This window comes from Macrobrachium nipponense, chromosome 18 (genome assembly GCF_015104395.2).
Source record: "Macrobrachium nipponense isolate FS-2020 chromosome 18, ASM1510439v2, whole genome shotgun sequence".
NCBI lineage: Eukaryota > Metazoa > Arthropoda > Malacostraca > Decapoda > Palaemonidae > Macrobrachium > Macrobrachium nipponense.
The window spans coordinates 76,322,971-76,339,520 of record NC_087211.1 but is presented as its reverse complement, the minus strand read 5'-3'; the positions used below and the strand labels follow the sequence as shown (position 1 = coordinate 76,339,520).

Genomic DNA, 16,550 nt, shown 5'->3' with positions numbered 1-16,550 from the left:
TGGATTTCCATATATCATAGAATGTATCACGATATGGAACAGGCATTTCTTGGTATCAAAGTTTGCGCAGCTGATCTGGCTAGCTTGTCTGCCTCTTCGTTTCCTGATATGTTCACATGAGCAGGAACCCACAAAAAGAAACAATGCTCCCTCTATACTGGTGCAAGAAAATCCACTGCAAGATCTTCAACACCAAGGGTTGATCAGTATTAAAGACTTCAGGGACTGTAGGGGCACTTTTGGAGTCACAAAATATTGTGTAGCTACACACTGGGAGTGTGTAATATGTTCCAGTGCTACAGGATGCCATACAATTCAGCTGTAAAGTTGAGGCAATAGAAGGAAGTGCACCTCTTCGGTTAAAAGATTCGCTAAAAACTCCATATCCAACGCCAGCACTGGACTTAGAGCCATCAGTAAATATAAAACTTGTATCTACATGCTCTGATACATGCTCTAAAAAAAAAAATATGGCCCTCATTTCCTCATCAGATTTATCCCTCTTTGCTCCACTGAAGTACCTACAGAATTTCACATCAGGTAACCTCCAGACAGGAGTACTGGGATACACAAAGGGGATAATGGGAAATTTTCTAATATTCGTATCCTCTAAAATTTTTTAATTCTATGCTAAAAGGAAGTGGGATACCTTGGATGACTTTCGTAAAAACTGTTAAAAATTAAAAATATTTCTATTTGCCACAGCAAATGCCAGAGATTTGGGTAGTCTTTGCACTCTAAACCAGTACCGAAGTAATGATGACTGGCGATAGAGTTCAAGGGGCATCTCTCCTGCATCAACTACATACTAGGTATTGGTGACGAACGGAAAGCTCCTGTGGCTATACGAATACCTGAATGAGCACTGAATCTAAAATTTTTTAAGTTACATGAGGAAGCTGAAGAATAAACTTCACACCATATGACAGCTTTGACAAGATTAAAGATTTATGAAGCTTCAGTAAAAGATTTTCTATAGCTCCCAACTGGTGTGAGAAAGCACTTCAAATGTGTAGAGCTTCTAGGCTCTTTGCTTTTTATATGTTTGATATGGGGGACCCAAGTCAATCTACTGTCAAAAACTAGGCCTAAGAAGTGTGCTTGTTCTACATGGGATTCTAACGGCCATACAATATAGGTCTGGATCAGGATGTACTCCCCTGATCCGACAGAAGTGGACAGCAGTAGTCTTGCTTACAGAGATTTTAAACCCTGTTTCTCACCCAACCCTTTACTTACTATTATTTATTGTTAATTGTAGCTTTCTTTCTGCTACAGTCATCCGGGTGGCAGCAAAGGATATTGACAAGTCATCCACAAACAGTGTCTTTAAAACCTCTCTTGGAATGACAGCTGCAACACTGTTTATGGCCAGAGCAAAAAGTGTTACACTGAGAACACTACCCTGGGAACACCTTCTTCTTGGCACCTTTTCTCTGATAAAATACTGCCAACTTTAACTTTAAAATACCTACGATGTAAAAAGGATTTCACAAATAAAGGTAATTTGCCTCGTAGACCACTATTATGCATAGTCTTCAGAATCCCATGTCCTCCACGCAGTGTCATATGCCTTTTCTATATATCAAAAAAAAACACTGTCACATGGTGTTGCTTGGAGGCAAAGGCCTCACAGATAGAGGCTTCAAGTTGCAGTAAGATGTCCAGGGTGGAGTGCATTTTTCGAAAACCACACTGAGAAGGTGTTAGAATATTGTTGTGCTCTAGATACCACATCAGTCTTACATTTACCATTTTTTTCCATCAACTTACACAAACAGCAAGTTAAAGCAAATGGGGGCGGTAACTTGCTGCACAGAGAGGATCTTTTCCAGGCTTAAGGAATGGTAACATGGTAGCTAATTCCCATATGGTAGGGTAGCTGCTTTCATCCCATATTCTATTGATAATACTTATTATAAAAAGTTTTGTGTTCCTTGAAATGTGTTTAAACATTTCATAAGGAATCTCATCTGGACCAGGGGCAGTGTTCTTGCTCCTAGATAAAGCAGAGTCAAATTCCCCTCTCAGAAAACGGCATATTATATGATTTCAGCTTTCTTTTGCTGAAAAGTCAAGTACCTGTTGTTCTTCCATCATTCTGAAATTATGTCCTGGGGGGAACTATCTGATTTCTCAGAGACTCGAGCGAAGTGTTCTGAAATGTATTACTAACTTCTCTGGCATCTGTGACATGATTATTATTCACTTTTAAGTACTGGAGGAGGATTGGGTGTAAATTTACCCTGAATTTTTCTTATTTTCTTCCAAATGCTACAAACTGGTGTTCTGCTGTTAATAGAGATACATATCCGGCCCATGATTGTCTTCTGGCAGCTTTCATGGCTTTTCGAAATCGTGCCCTACACTGTTTGTAAATTATGACATTGTCCAAGGTTGCGGTGTCTACGGCACCTGGTCAATGATGTCCTTGTAGCTCGGTGTAACAGCCTTAAGTCTTCTGACCACCACGGTACTGGCCGTCTCCTGAATAGTCCTTTTGTTCGAGGAATAGAGTGCAGACCTGCAGTATGTAATGTTCCATTGAGTAGATCAATGGCATCATCTACACTTGGAAATCTTTTTGCATTCCCCTCCAACTCACTCAAATCTTTGAATTTTCTCCAATTTGCTTTCTCTAAACACCATCTTGGTGATCTCGGGATATGGTGGGGGGCCTTCATTGGTGTCGATCACAATTGGAGAATGGTCACTGGTATGCCAGTCATCACTTGTTCTCCAACTAAAATCAACACTGCAGTTGGAGCTACATATTGAAAGGTCGATGCAGGAGACGGTGCCTGTCTGAATGTGGTAATGGGTATGTCTCCAGTATTAAGAAGACCTATATCTTCATTTCTATTAATGATGCCATCATATTCCCTTTTTGTTTTTGGTTTGATGTTACATCTCCCCACAATGGATGTCTACTGTTGAAGTCACCAAGTAGAAGGATGGCTCTGGTAGTTGCCTGCATCAAGTGTATTAAGTTCTCTTGGGAGACATGGCTATTGGGCGGAATGTAAAGGGAACATATAGTATATTGCCTCCTCAAATTAATTCGTACAGCCACGCTTGAAGTGGAGTATTAGTTTTACTTTGTAGTGTGGAGCATCTCGACGGATGTAGATGAGGGATCCACCATGATTTCCTACCTGTAAATCAATTTAGTTCTATAGTGAACATATTCCCTAGGACAAGGGTATATTTCACCTAGCATAGTCTCCTGCAAACATATCCCTACAGGAGAGTGCTCATAGATTAAAAGCTTCACTTCCTCGTACTTCGCTCGCAGTCCCTGACAGTTCCACTGAATAATGGAAGTGAATTTATTCACGTTTTAGGACCAACATTGTGGTTCCTTTTTACAAAGACTGGAGCCGGACGTCTCGAAGACTGAGCCAACAGGTCTTGTGTGGCTTTCTCCTGCAGACTCACTGCCAGATCCTTCACCATAGCTTGGGGGAAGAGATGACTCGAGAAGGGAGCATACAAAAGTTCTGTCCTCTGAGCGGGAGAGACAGACTTAGCCGCGAAGTTGCATAAAGCGACCTTTTCTTAAGAAACCCCTGCTGAAAAATGAGAGGCTAACTCCTCTGAGCCATCCCTGACGGCCTTGTCCATGCATGACAATCACTGGACAGCTCCCCCAAGCTGATCGAGTCTGGCTTACGAGATTGGTTGTCTAAGGCTCCAAGACACCAGTCTAAAAAGTTGAAAACTTCTAAGGACCTAAATAGTCCCTTCAAAAGATGGTCCAGTTCGGAAGTCGTCCAAGAAACCTTAGCCGATGCTAAAAGGGCCCTCCTTGAGGCATCCACCACGCTGGCGAAATCACCTTGAGCCGACGTAGGAACCTCAATCCTATTCCTCGCCTGTATCATACACGCCTCCTGCCTTACCGCTAAGTCTAGACGGAGGCAGGGCGAAAGTAGTTCTTCCTTTTTGCTTTCCTAGACTCCATCCAGGCGTTTACCTTCCGGAAAGCTCTTTTCGTAGATAACGACGTCTTCATCTTCACGAAACCTGGAGACTTACTTGTCTTCGACGACGAAAACTGAGAAGGAGGAGAAGGAGGAGCAGCTGGCTGAAAAGTATCGCCAAACGAATCCGCAAGTAGTCGTGCCAAAACTTGATAATCTGACGAGGCAGACGTAGCAGGTTGATCATCATCAACATCCTCCGAAGAACCGCTAAGTTCTCCTTCTTCCCTACCCGAGTGCAAGTCCGAAGGAAGAGGCAGAAGTCCTTTAGCTCCAAGTCTCCTATCTGAACGATGAAAAGAAGACGAGGGTAACGGATCCTTAACAGTAACAGGATCAGGAGTCCCTTTTAGAGGCGAACGTGCCAAAGGCTCGGGAACCACATCCGAGTGACAGCGAACTTCCACATTCGCGTCCACAGAGGTCTTACTAGAACGTCTACGAGCGTCCATCTGAGCGTCCAATGTAGCGTTCTCTCGAGCGTCCAAATCAGCGTCCACCGAGCGTCCATCAAAGAGACTCTTCTACCGTCCCGCGAAGCGTCCTTCCGAACGTCCAGCAAAGAACTTGATCCACTGCCCGACTAACATAACGTTGAGCGTCAACACTGACATGTCGAAGAGGTGCAGAACGCAAATCGTCGTCAGCAGAAGCGTCGAAGTTGGAACGCCGAGCGTCCTCTCTACGGGAAGGGAGAGGAGCATGCAGAGAACTCTCTCTAACTTGGCGTCTAACGTCACCTCTAGATGAACCCTGGGAGCAAAACGACGTCTAGAGGGCGAAATATCAGAAGACGGGACGAAAAAGGAGCCATTGGAGAGACTGCTTAGATCTCTTGATAGGCAGTCTATCGTCTTTCCTTCGACGCGGGACCGTCTCTTTCTGTTTCAGTAAAGCGTCCAGTTTGCCGCTGCATCGCAATGATGATCTCCGTCTGAGATGTCTCCTTACGCGGAGACGAGCTGCGCTTGCGAGAAGGAGAGGGGCGAGGGACGCCTTCTTCCTTCTCCCAAGAACAGCCTTGGCTCTAGAGCGACTGGGGCGCTCGAGGGCGTCATCGTCGGATGACGTCCTATACTTCTTCTGGGGCGGCAAAGGCTACGCTTTCCGGAGAAGAATGCCACTCAGACATAGCATGACGTGAAGCGTCCAGCTCTTGAAGAGTCCTCTTCAGAGGTCGCGAATCCGATCGAGATTCCACCCCTTGCGCGGGGAGGACGCGTCGGAAGACGAGAAACAATCCTTAAGGATACGTGCTCGAGCACGCTCTTAGCAGCCTGGGAAGCGTCCACAGGAACTGCTGAAGGGACGCCAGATCGGTGGGGGTTCCCCGTAACCCTCCTTCGGCCTTCGACATGCCCCTCTCCCTGAGTCCTGGAGTCCGGCAGAGGTCCCAGCCTAGAGGCGCTATAGGGCCGATCTGACGCCCCTCCACTTCACTAGGGGCACTATCACTGCACTTATTTTGCCTGTTTTCAAGGGCAAGCACTTTAGATTCAAGCGTCTTCATGAATCTAGAATAAGCGAAAGGGCATTACCCTCCGCAGACACCACTTGAGGGCCCGAAGGCAACACTACAGGGTTAGGAGACACAAATTCTAAAGGAGGGTTAGAAGGGGATACATTAATACCCTGTCTGCTACCCGACTTACTCCTGGAGGAAGACCTCCTAATCCTTATCACGTTCTAACTTCTTAACGTAGGATTCATACGTCTTCCATTGCAAATCATCTAAGCTTTCACACTCATTACAGCGCAAATCAAATCTACACTCTTGCCCCCTACACCCTTTACACAATGTGTGAGGATCAACCAAGGCTTTTGGAAGCCTAACCTTGCATTCCACTTTCGAGCACACCCTGGCGCTAGCAGAACTACATCCAGACATTTTTAAGGGAAAATCTAAGCCAAAAATCAATAACAGTCCAAATCACGTATGCCAGCTATCGATCCAATCAAAAAAACCAAAAGTCAAGAGGATACTCAAGCAATATGAAACCAGTTTTCCCATTTTCCAAAATCCTGAGGCGGAGGTGTGTAACAGGGTGTTTACGACACCGGCGACAGAAGAAATCTGATAGAAAATGGGAATGGTTCCTGATACCCGCCTCCCAGCGGCGGGAATGGGTACTAACCACCCACCCTAACTCACTACGTGTGTCGTAAGTTTTAGAAATTCTGTCGGACTTCAGAGAATACAGCTATATATATATCTGACAGGTAAGTTTCATGAACAAAATATAATATATATAAACTGTTAAAATTTTGGTAATTCAAAGTAGTTTGTTCTTATGTGTGTGTATGTACATCACTCCAAAGCTAAACATAAATATTTTAGGAAGGCAGTTAACTCCTCAAAAGGCATAGCAGGCAATTTGACTACTCATGCTTTTGAGCTGTAAGGATTAAAACAATATACACTACTACTGTAGATTCACATTAACCGTGCATTTGATGTCTAGGGCAGTCCCTTACAACGCTCCTGATTGGGTGTTGATAAGCCAATGACAGGGCTGGACTCTCAGTCTCTCTCGAGAGTTCACATGGGTAGGATCTATGTTCCACCTCTCCTGAGGGATGCTTTTGACAATACATATCCCTCAGGAGAGGTGGAAGACAGATCCTACCCATGTGAACTCTCAAGAGAGATTGAGTTTTCAGCCCTGTCACTGGCTTATCAACAGCCAGTCAGGAGTGTTGTAAGGGAAGGGCCTAGACATCAAATGCACGGTTGATGTGAATCTAAATTACTATAGTACAATTTTTCACAATTTCTTAGCTAGGATGGATAACAAACTTGTAATATTCCTGCATTATTGCATGATGTACCATGTAGTATGATGCAGTTACAAATGTGCACATCCATGTAGAAAGGTAAAGAAAAAATCCTAGTGCCTGAAAATTTTGTGACTAGCTTATAAAGATGAAAAGATATTTTGGTATACTACAAGGAGACATATAAACATAAATGTAATTTCCTGCCTTTGAGACCAAAGTTCAAGGATAGCTACATATTATTACTTTTAGCATTTGTCTTTTCCTGACAAACAGACAATTGAATGAAAGAAACCACATCACTTTATTCTTAGCATTCTTTCATTATCTCTAATCTAGTCTTTGCCTGGTTTCACTTTATTCTTGGTAATCCTTCATTATCTCTAATCTAGTCTTTGCCTAACATGTAATGTAAAATGATCTGGTTGAAACATTTGTATTCCTGAATATTCTAATTTTATCCTTTGTAGTGAAAATAAATAGAATATGAAGTCAATTATTTGAAAACTTAAAGTAGGTACCCTAAAAAATTTTGAGAAAATAATAATTTGAAACCTCAATCAAATGCCGAGGTTGAATAAATTTTTTTTTTAAATCAAATTTAAACTAAAATAAGAAACAGTTTACAACTGAAAGACTTACAGGGTTGCTTCATTTGAAACAAATGATAAGAAATATATGTTTTGTTTTTACTGTAATAAAGGACTTACTACAAAAAGCAAGGTAGTCTGGAGGTTGAAACCATGAAAGCCAGGATATGTGGAATTATAATGTGGTCTTGTACATCTTTAACTCAGTTGGTGATGATTATATGAAGACTTCTTAGATTTTCCTAATTTGTAGTCACTAGGATGGTCTCTTGGGAAATACCCTGTATAAGTTTAGTTGTGTTCCAAATATTAAACTATTAGCATTGATATTTCATTTAATTTGTCCATACTACATGTAGGGTAAGAAACCGCATGGTACAGGGGTGGACCATGTACGATCAATGTGTACAACCCCAAGAAAAGTACATTATAACGCGTCCTGACACAGGTGTAGAGGTCTTTAGCTCCGTTTCTCACCAACAACAAGTCGCGTCTGATGCCCATCTCCGATGTCAGGATGCGTTATAATGTACTTTTTTTGGGGTTGTACACATTGATCGTACATGGTCCACCCCTGTGCCATGCGGTTTTTTACCCTAAATACAAGAACCATAAAGTTTCTGAATGAACTGGAGGGCCTGCAGATTTTACTAAAACATAGCTATCTCATGTCTAGAGATTTCTTTAAGAAAATGTTCAGATTTTTGCACAAAATGATCTGGCAATGCAGACAAAGTGTTCAGTGATTCTAGTTACCAGCCTTGTCTTCAGTTTTACCATAAGCAGAAGACAGGATGGGTGTATAAATCCTATTCTCTGACTGATTGGTTAAAAATTCTATTCTCTGAATGATTACTGAATGAAATGAAGTCTCTAGAATTTAAAGAAGGTTATCTCAGCTGGACAAACAGTCCCCTAACAATATGTCAGCATAAATTAACAGCAAACCTAAAAAGACCAAGATTTAACTGTCAATCTAAAGGCACCAACGCCCCTAAGCATAAATAACATTGATAAAGATTGCGCAATGACAAGCCGTTACTAAGCTGACCTAAGCCCAACATAGCCTGACAACGGCTGCCCTCGAAGGAACCGTACCCCGGCCCCCCAAACCCCCGCAGGACGTCTCGCCCTACGGCAGGATTAGCTCAAATATACCTTGGACATCTCTTTTCTGCATATGGGACATTCGGTCCTTCCGCACAGGACTCTCATCCTGGTCGAACACTCGTAGCACACAGGATGGTCGCACTCGCCGATGCTGTAGATTTCGACGGACCTGAAGCACACGACGCAGACCTCCTCCTCGTCCTCGGGTTCAGGTCCTTCCATGACTATCCCGTCGGGTAGGGCCACCACCTCCTCGCTCTTCTTCGTCGCCGTCGACATCTTGCAGCTTGACACTGAACTGGGAAATATGCACCACGTCCTATGCACTTCGTTCACTTTCGCCCTCTATAAGTGACTGAGTGTTGTTTTGTTGGCACCAACGAGCGCTTAGTAACTTGGAGATATAGATGTCGCTGCGGTGGCCGTCTCGCCGATGATGATGATGATGTTTGTAGCTGTAGGTAAGGCAGTGCGGTGCCCCCTTGAAACTTCTTCTTCTTCTTCAAAGTTATGTTGTTGTTTATTACTAATGTTTCTGGTTTCCAGATGATATATTTGGTTGAATATAAGCATTTCGTTATTTCGTTAATTATCTACATTGCATACTCTTAACAAAATACACCGATCTGGTATCAATGGTTATTGATGTGTTTTATCTGGCCTTTTTTTTTGTCGAAATTGAAGCATCATCGTTGCTATTTTTTTTTGGGGGGGGGCGTGTTGCTCGGCGTCTACTTATCTTTTCTTTTATCTCATTTGAATTTAAATCATGATAAAATGATTGATAACTAACAAACATCAAGCAACAAACGCGTGTGAGGTTTAGTGATAATATATTGTCCGACGAATATTATCCATTTCATACCTGATCCATACGGGATTTTGTCGTTTATCTGTGATATATTTCAAGAAGTCACGTGATTCGGAATAAAATTTCAAGACATATCAGATTCAGACATACCAAAAAGGTATGTCTGGAAATCAATAAACATTGTTTCATTTTTGTAGAAGTTTTCTTTGAGCAAAAAATAAAGCCATGAAGATTCTGAAGCTGTCAGCTGAAGTCACAATAAAATTATGTTTACAGTGTTTGTAATATCTCTCTCTCTCTCTCTCTCTCTCTCTCTCTCTCTCTCTCTCTCTCTCTCTCTCTCTCTCTCATCTCGAAAACCCATGTCTGGTCTGGCCTACCTATCCTTGTAAAATGCAGCAGTTTTAGAATTTTGTAACGTAACTATACAACACCACGACTCTCTTTCCTCTCCTTATCTGAAGCACACACACATATATACCTTGTGCTACCCTTTATATACAAACATTCATACATAGTATATATATATATATATATATATATATATATATATATATATATATATATATATATATATACACACACACACACACACACACACACATATATATATATATATATATATATATATATATATATATATATATATAATCAACACAAAATCATGTCTGGTCCAGAAATACTATATTTCCGACTCACATCAGGATCGAATCCGAGTGTGAGGAATTCCTCTCACAACGATTTTATTTTGTAATGTTTTTGTGTATTCACTTGTTTCCATGCTATTTGTCTTCTATTATAGTTATTAGTGTCTGTCTCATAAGATATTGCTGATTGATTTTCACTGCGCATTACCGTCTGTCAGGTAACCGACAGACAGGAACTATGTTACTGTATTTGTATTCATGTGCAAACCAAATATATTCGCATGCCCATATATTTTGTAAAAATATGCACTTCTATATTGCATAACATAATAAGGGTGAAAGAACCACATCTACACGGGAATGACACTCTTAACGTTGTTTTATCTGATTTTGCTATGTTCTAGTTTAATCTAGTACGTAGTATCTGTGGTGCGGTTAGCACCGAAAAGATAGTTTTACACAAAAACGAAGTCTTTTGACGTAACGTCAGTAGACGTTTTAGTAACGTAGTATAATTACTGTTTTAGTTATGATAATTCATTTGTCCTTATATATATAAAATTGCTCTTGGTGAATGTATTGTGCATATCACGTATGGTAAGAGTTGAAGGTGTCATTTGTTTGTGCCTCTCGCCAGAGAAGCCATTAGGAGAGGTCAAAGATCGGGAGGGGAAAAGAAGGGCAGTAATTCGCCCCTCTGATCGCTCCTTTGCCTGCTCCTTTAGGGGTGTGTATGCGTATGTGCGTAGTACACTGTATGGGCGTGATATCGCCCAAAATTGTATTGACACAAACCACCAATTAATTCACTACATTTAATGAATATGTTGAAGTTACACATTATTATATTTGGAATTTATTTTTGACAGCGAACTTGATAATGATTGTAAAGTTTTTTATGTTCATGAAAACCTTGTAAGTCAGTTCTGCATTCGTGGTAATTGTATAACTTGTCTCTTTTCCCTAACAAAAACCGAATGCAGGACGGAACGAACAGCTTCTTGGCTCAACTTTAGAGGTTACCTGTTATCTAGTGTTGTGTAGTGATGTGTGTGTGGATTCAGAAAGGGCGATTGCCCTGATTCTTTTAATTTTGTTGTAATTTGTTTCATTTGAGTGCCATTCATTACAATTCCCCTTGAGTGATTAATTTCATCTGTCACTTATATGTTATTACTCTTTGATATGTTTAATTTTTAGTTATTAAATTAATTTTAACTGTAAATTTATCAAATGCGTTTCAATATCCCTCGATCTTATTTCATTTTGCCCTTGTTTCAGTTTTGTGGATGGTGAATATAAATTGATCTGATAAACCTTTATTGTGTTCATACTTTAAGGTTATGCAAATAACTTTTAGAAACGAGATAACACAGCGGTCCTCTAAGGTCTGAAAATCAACCCGTGAGTACTCGCAACATTTAGAGAGAGAGAGAGAGAGAGAGAGAGAGAGAGAGAGAGAGAGAGAGAGAGAGAGAGAGGCGCGTACCTCTCGTCGTATCTCGTATAGCGATTTATGATCTGAGTTCATATGTACAAGGACTGCTCAATAAGTGAAAGTACTTAATTGTGGTACTATTCATTAATGGTATTGGTGTGTTATCCTCGTTAATAATGAATTAGGTTGAGAGATATCTCCCCGTAACTTAGAAACCGCAAAGGGAGTTTTGTGGAGTTGTTACGTGAGGCTTTTAGCGGTTTTTGACCAAGTAACAACGTTAAGCATATAATACAGTCCACTATTAAGTCCATCTTTTTCGCCACACCGAGTCTTTCAGGTTCGATCCCAATGTGAGTCAGAAAAGTATTTCTGCTTCACACGTGACTGTGCATTATTTATTTTTATCATATTCACACAGACTCGATAATTCGAATAAAATGTTGTCAATTGGGTCACTGCTGAGACGGGCAGTTGGGGAAAACAGGCAGGTATGCGAGCATATCCTGCCCAGGTGGGTACAGTGGTACTTTGGCTGCAACTTTTTCCATGAATTTCTGTGGTTTTGTTGGCAGCGTCCTAGTCGTTCATTTGAAAGATCTGGATTCGATCGTGATCAGAGTCAGAAATTTATATAACGTACCTACATAGAGAGAGAGAGGGGAGGGGGGTGCTGGCCCCTTGCTCTTCTCCACTATGGTTGCAACAGTCAACTTTCCTTGGTGCCGAAGCTTGATCCTCACCTTTTAAGTAAATATCACACACACACACACACACACACACACACACACATATATATATATATATATATATATATATATATATATCTATATATATAATATATATTATATATTACTACTTTCAAAACATATATCCCCTCTTTGAATAAAATGTTATATATAGAGTTTGCAACATTTTTTCAGATTGCTAGCTAGCCTTAGAGTTGTAGAATGTTTAAAATGTGTGTTCAGATTTTGCATAACATATTTTAAAAGAGTATATAACGTATTATGAAAAGAGAAAGAGATTATCTTTGTCCGTTCGAAACTAGAATTGTTTCAGTAACTTTTCATCGCCTTGAGATTAGAGGAACTCCAGTCTCTGTGTTGTTTTTAAAAACATGTCAATCATTATCGCTCAACCTCCGTCTCGATCGGGTACGTGCCTTTGTTGAGCTAGTACGTACATGAATGTATGCTCGTTTTGTACGCGTTCGTCTTTGCCGAATGCCACGTGCAAATTTCATCATTTGTCTGTAAAGTTACGTCACATTCGAAGCTTCTCGAAAGAATTGCATCATCTTTCGCATGCTCAGAACGTTTTGAACCCGTCAGGCTCTTGAAGTACCCATACAAAGAAGAGGTTTTCATTACATCTTAGAACCGCGTTGCGATCAGACATCTCTTTCTCTCTCTCTCTCTCTCACTCTCTCCCTCGACATACTTGAGATTATATTAACGTAACGTAAATTGGTCACTCGTAACTTGTAGATTTCAGATTTTATATTTCTTAGAGTTTATTTAGTGTTATTTAGTGCTTTTTGTGGAATCTGAACAAACATTATACCAGTGTGTAATGGCGCCTATTTTTGAGAAATATTGTGAATTGTGGTGAATTTTTTGAACAAGCCGCAGCACAAAGAATGAAAATTGGTATACCAAGAGGGTAAAGTGTGTTATATTTTTATTAGTTGCAACTAATAACTAAAAGTCAGTGGTTTGTTAAGAAACTAATAACTAATGGTTACAATGGTTTCGTAAAAGCTAATAACTAATGGTTACGATGGTTTGGTAAAAACTAATAACTAATGGTTGCGATGGTTTAAAGAACTAATAACTAATAGTTACAGTGGTTTGGTAAAAATTTGAACTAATATTTACATTGGCTGAGAAACAATTTACATTTTTACACATAGCAAATTTTTGTATTTTGTGTTTGCTTCGTTTGAAGTGCATTTATCCATTTTCTTATTGAAGTGTCTTTTTATTTTCTATTCTGTGTGATTGATACTTTTTGCAATTTTGGTATTTTCCACATTTTTCTGTTTTCATTTGCATTCACAATTTAATTAATTTAGTTATTTTCACTACTTAATCGTTGCACATTTAATTGAATTTAACACTTGTGAATTAATTTGCACTTAGAATTCTTTTCAAGTTTTATTGTTGTTTAGCACTTGTGAATTAATTTCCAAATTTTAAGTATTGCCTAACACTTGAATTTTGATTGATTTAATTTTCTTGAATTTTGTGATAAATTAATTTTGATTTAATTTTACTTAATTGATTCAAGAATTAATTAAACTTTGCTTTGTTTTCAAGTAACAGTAACTTTCCCAGATATTGTGAATTTCACTTATAATTTTGAGTTTGATAATAAATCTTTGTATTTAAAATTTTCGTAAGTATTTCATTTCTCACCAGTATACATGCATATAATAATGATTAGTTTAGGTAGAAATATAGAGTGGTAATTGATCTGATTTCCTTCAATTTACTTGAAGTGACTTAGAACCAGGGAAATACTTAGACTTTTAAAGTTGTTGATGGAGTGATGCCCTTTAATTAATTTAATTGCTTACAAGATTACCTCACACCTGTTTTGATGAACTTAGTCTGATTTTCTGCAATACTGGTAAGTTGTTAAGGGATCACTGTTGCCTTTAGAGTATTCTGTCGTTTAGTAACTGTGATGAGGGTTCAGGTGTCTGGCTGTTGTGAGGTAACATTTAATGAATGGTAAGTGTAGTAACCAGACACGTGGCAATTCGTCACAATATATATATATATATATATATATATATATATATATATTATTCCTTTCATAAAAAGTGATCTAAATATCTTTTTTAATTTATTGAATCTCTTGGGTGAGCTGAATAAAGGATATAGCGATTCTGTAGCCTTGGTCAGGGCAGAGTCAAAGTAATAGGGTCTGCTCAACTCGGCAGTTGGGGCGGAGCTAATACTGTGACGTCACAAGAGTAACACTCCCGTGCTTCTCCATTGAATTACTTAAAGAAGCTTTAGTTTTTATACATTTAATCCATATCACATGGTTTTTTTTTATAAAATCTGATAAAACCTGTAAAGAAGTCACATGCTTGATGTTTTTTAATAACCATTCAAAGTATATAGGGTCTGCTCAACTCGGCAGTGGGGGCGGAGCTAATACTGTGACGTCACAAAAGTAACACTCCCGTGTTTCTCCACTGAATTACTTAAAGATCCCTTAGTTTTTATACATTTAATCCATATCGCATGGTGTTTTTCATATAATCTTGATGATAAAATCTGTAGAGGTCACATGTTTGATTTTTTTAATACTTATTCTCTCATTTAGTCACCAAACCTTGTTTTATTGCACAAAATATTCCAAATTGAACACACATAGCTACTCCAGCTTTCTTCATATGTTTATTCTATACTTACTTATTCACTTACCTATATACTGGTTTGCTGTATTCTCTTCAAGTCCATTTCTTTTAACATGACAACTCTCTCTCTCTCTCTCTCTCTCTCTCTCTCTCTCTCTCTCCTCTCTCTCTCAGGTAGTAATATTATTAAGATTTTAAATAATTCTTAAGAAATGTATTTACTTCTGTCACTGTGTTCATACCTCACTTTGAAAAGCAACTTTTTTCATGATAAAGGTTAGAATGATAGATTAATTATATTTTCCAAATCTTATTGTGAATACTTATTGTTATGCAATAAATACAAAGAAAATGTGGATACAGGCAGTGTAAAAAATGGCAGTTGCATTTGCACGACTTGGCTACAAAAAAGAAAACAATATCAAAAGTATAAGAATTACATCATACACGATATAAGGTATCAAAGGAATAAATGATGAAGAAAATGATACAGGGAACACATTTCCAGCAAATTTCTCATTAGCACTTCATATCACATAAATATACTTCCAAACACTTAAGTTTACATATAACACAAACTGTATACATAAAGGTATTAATTATGCATGCCTCAAACTATTATAATATTTTCGAAAAAAGTACAAAAAGTTATTCGTCAGTCTGGCTGGATGTATCTGATGACGTTTCGCAAGGGTCGGGGCTAGATTTCAGATCTCCCACGAACGCTTAACTTTTTATAATTTTTGCGTGCGTAGATAATATTTTCTGTGCGCGATTATGGGTTTGAAAATAATTGTAATTGTAATGTGTCATATACCAATTGAAAGGGCATTCTTTGTACTTTTACATGGTATATGGCAAAACGTAATAAGATGAAAAATAATGTAAGAAAAATGTGGTAAATATTTACATAAAATTTAAAAATTTTGGTCCGTCATTGACCTAGAATTCCTCGAAAATTTCTGAGAACACCTATCAGTTTTATTTATGCATTATATAGTAAATTTTACCAGCTTTCTAATACACTTTTCAGTGTCTTTCTATCATCACCCCTTAGTCAGCTACGCTACGAAACGTGAATGTATGTAGGTTGACGGATGAAGTAATTGCACATTTTTGTGTGCGTAGATCATTTTTCTGTGCGCGCTTGTGGATTTGAAAGTAATCGTAATTGTAATGTGCTACATATCATTTGAAAGAGCATTCTTTGTACTGTAACGTAGTATACGGCGACATCCAATAAAAGGAAAATTTATATAAAAAAAACGCCATCGCAAAAATTGTTATATGAAAATGTTATCGTAGATATAGTTTCATAAAAGATATGGTCCTTGTGTAACTGATGTCGTTTCACAAGGGGCAGGGATAGGTTTTAGTACCACCTCGTGAGCAGACCCTGTATATTTTGACTCTGGGTCAGGGTGATACCACACGAAAACCTTTGTGTTATTTTGAGTCTATTAGCAGTTTTACACTAATTTGTGTATCGTTTTTCGATATACGAGTAGAAGTGCAGTACACTGATCGTGACTGTACACGACTTCAGTTTTGCTGTCTGTAAAACAAATTATGGCTAATCGCTGCAAAGTTTAGCGGAAAAACGCTTCAACTCAGACAACCTGCTCTTGTGGACATCAACAGATTGTCAGCAGTCATGCAACTTCTTTTATTTACTCAGTGGAAATCTGTGAAGCACTTTCCCAAGATTCTTCAATAACATTCCTTTTCCCCCTGTTGTATAAAATAAAAGTCTTGGGCATTTTTCTTTCCAAAAAATATATAGTTTAATAATTGAAGGAGGTTAATTTAAAAAAATAACA

At 38.9% G+C, this 16,550-nt stretch overlaps 1 protein-coding gene across 2 annotated transcripts in view; it reads right to left on the bottom strand.

The window, feature by feature from the left end:
- Window positions 1-8,923, bottom strand: part of LOC135197214 (E3 ubiquitin-protein ligase ZNF598-like) — a 52,015-nt gene extending 43,092 nt beyond the window's left edge. For both annotated transcript variants that reach the window (XR_010310578.1, XM_064224270.1), the window contains exon 1: window positions 8,507-8,923. Coding sequence is in view for 1 of the 2 variants with exons in the window: in XM_064224270.1 (XP_064080340.1) it covers window positions 8,507-8,737 (231 nt within the window). In the remaining variant the exon portion in view is untranslated. The remainder of the gene's footprint in view (window positions 1-8,506) is intronic.
- Window positions 8,924-16,550: the final 7,627 nt, after the last annotated feature.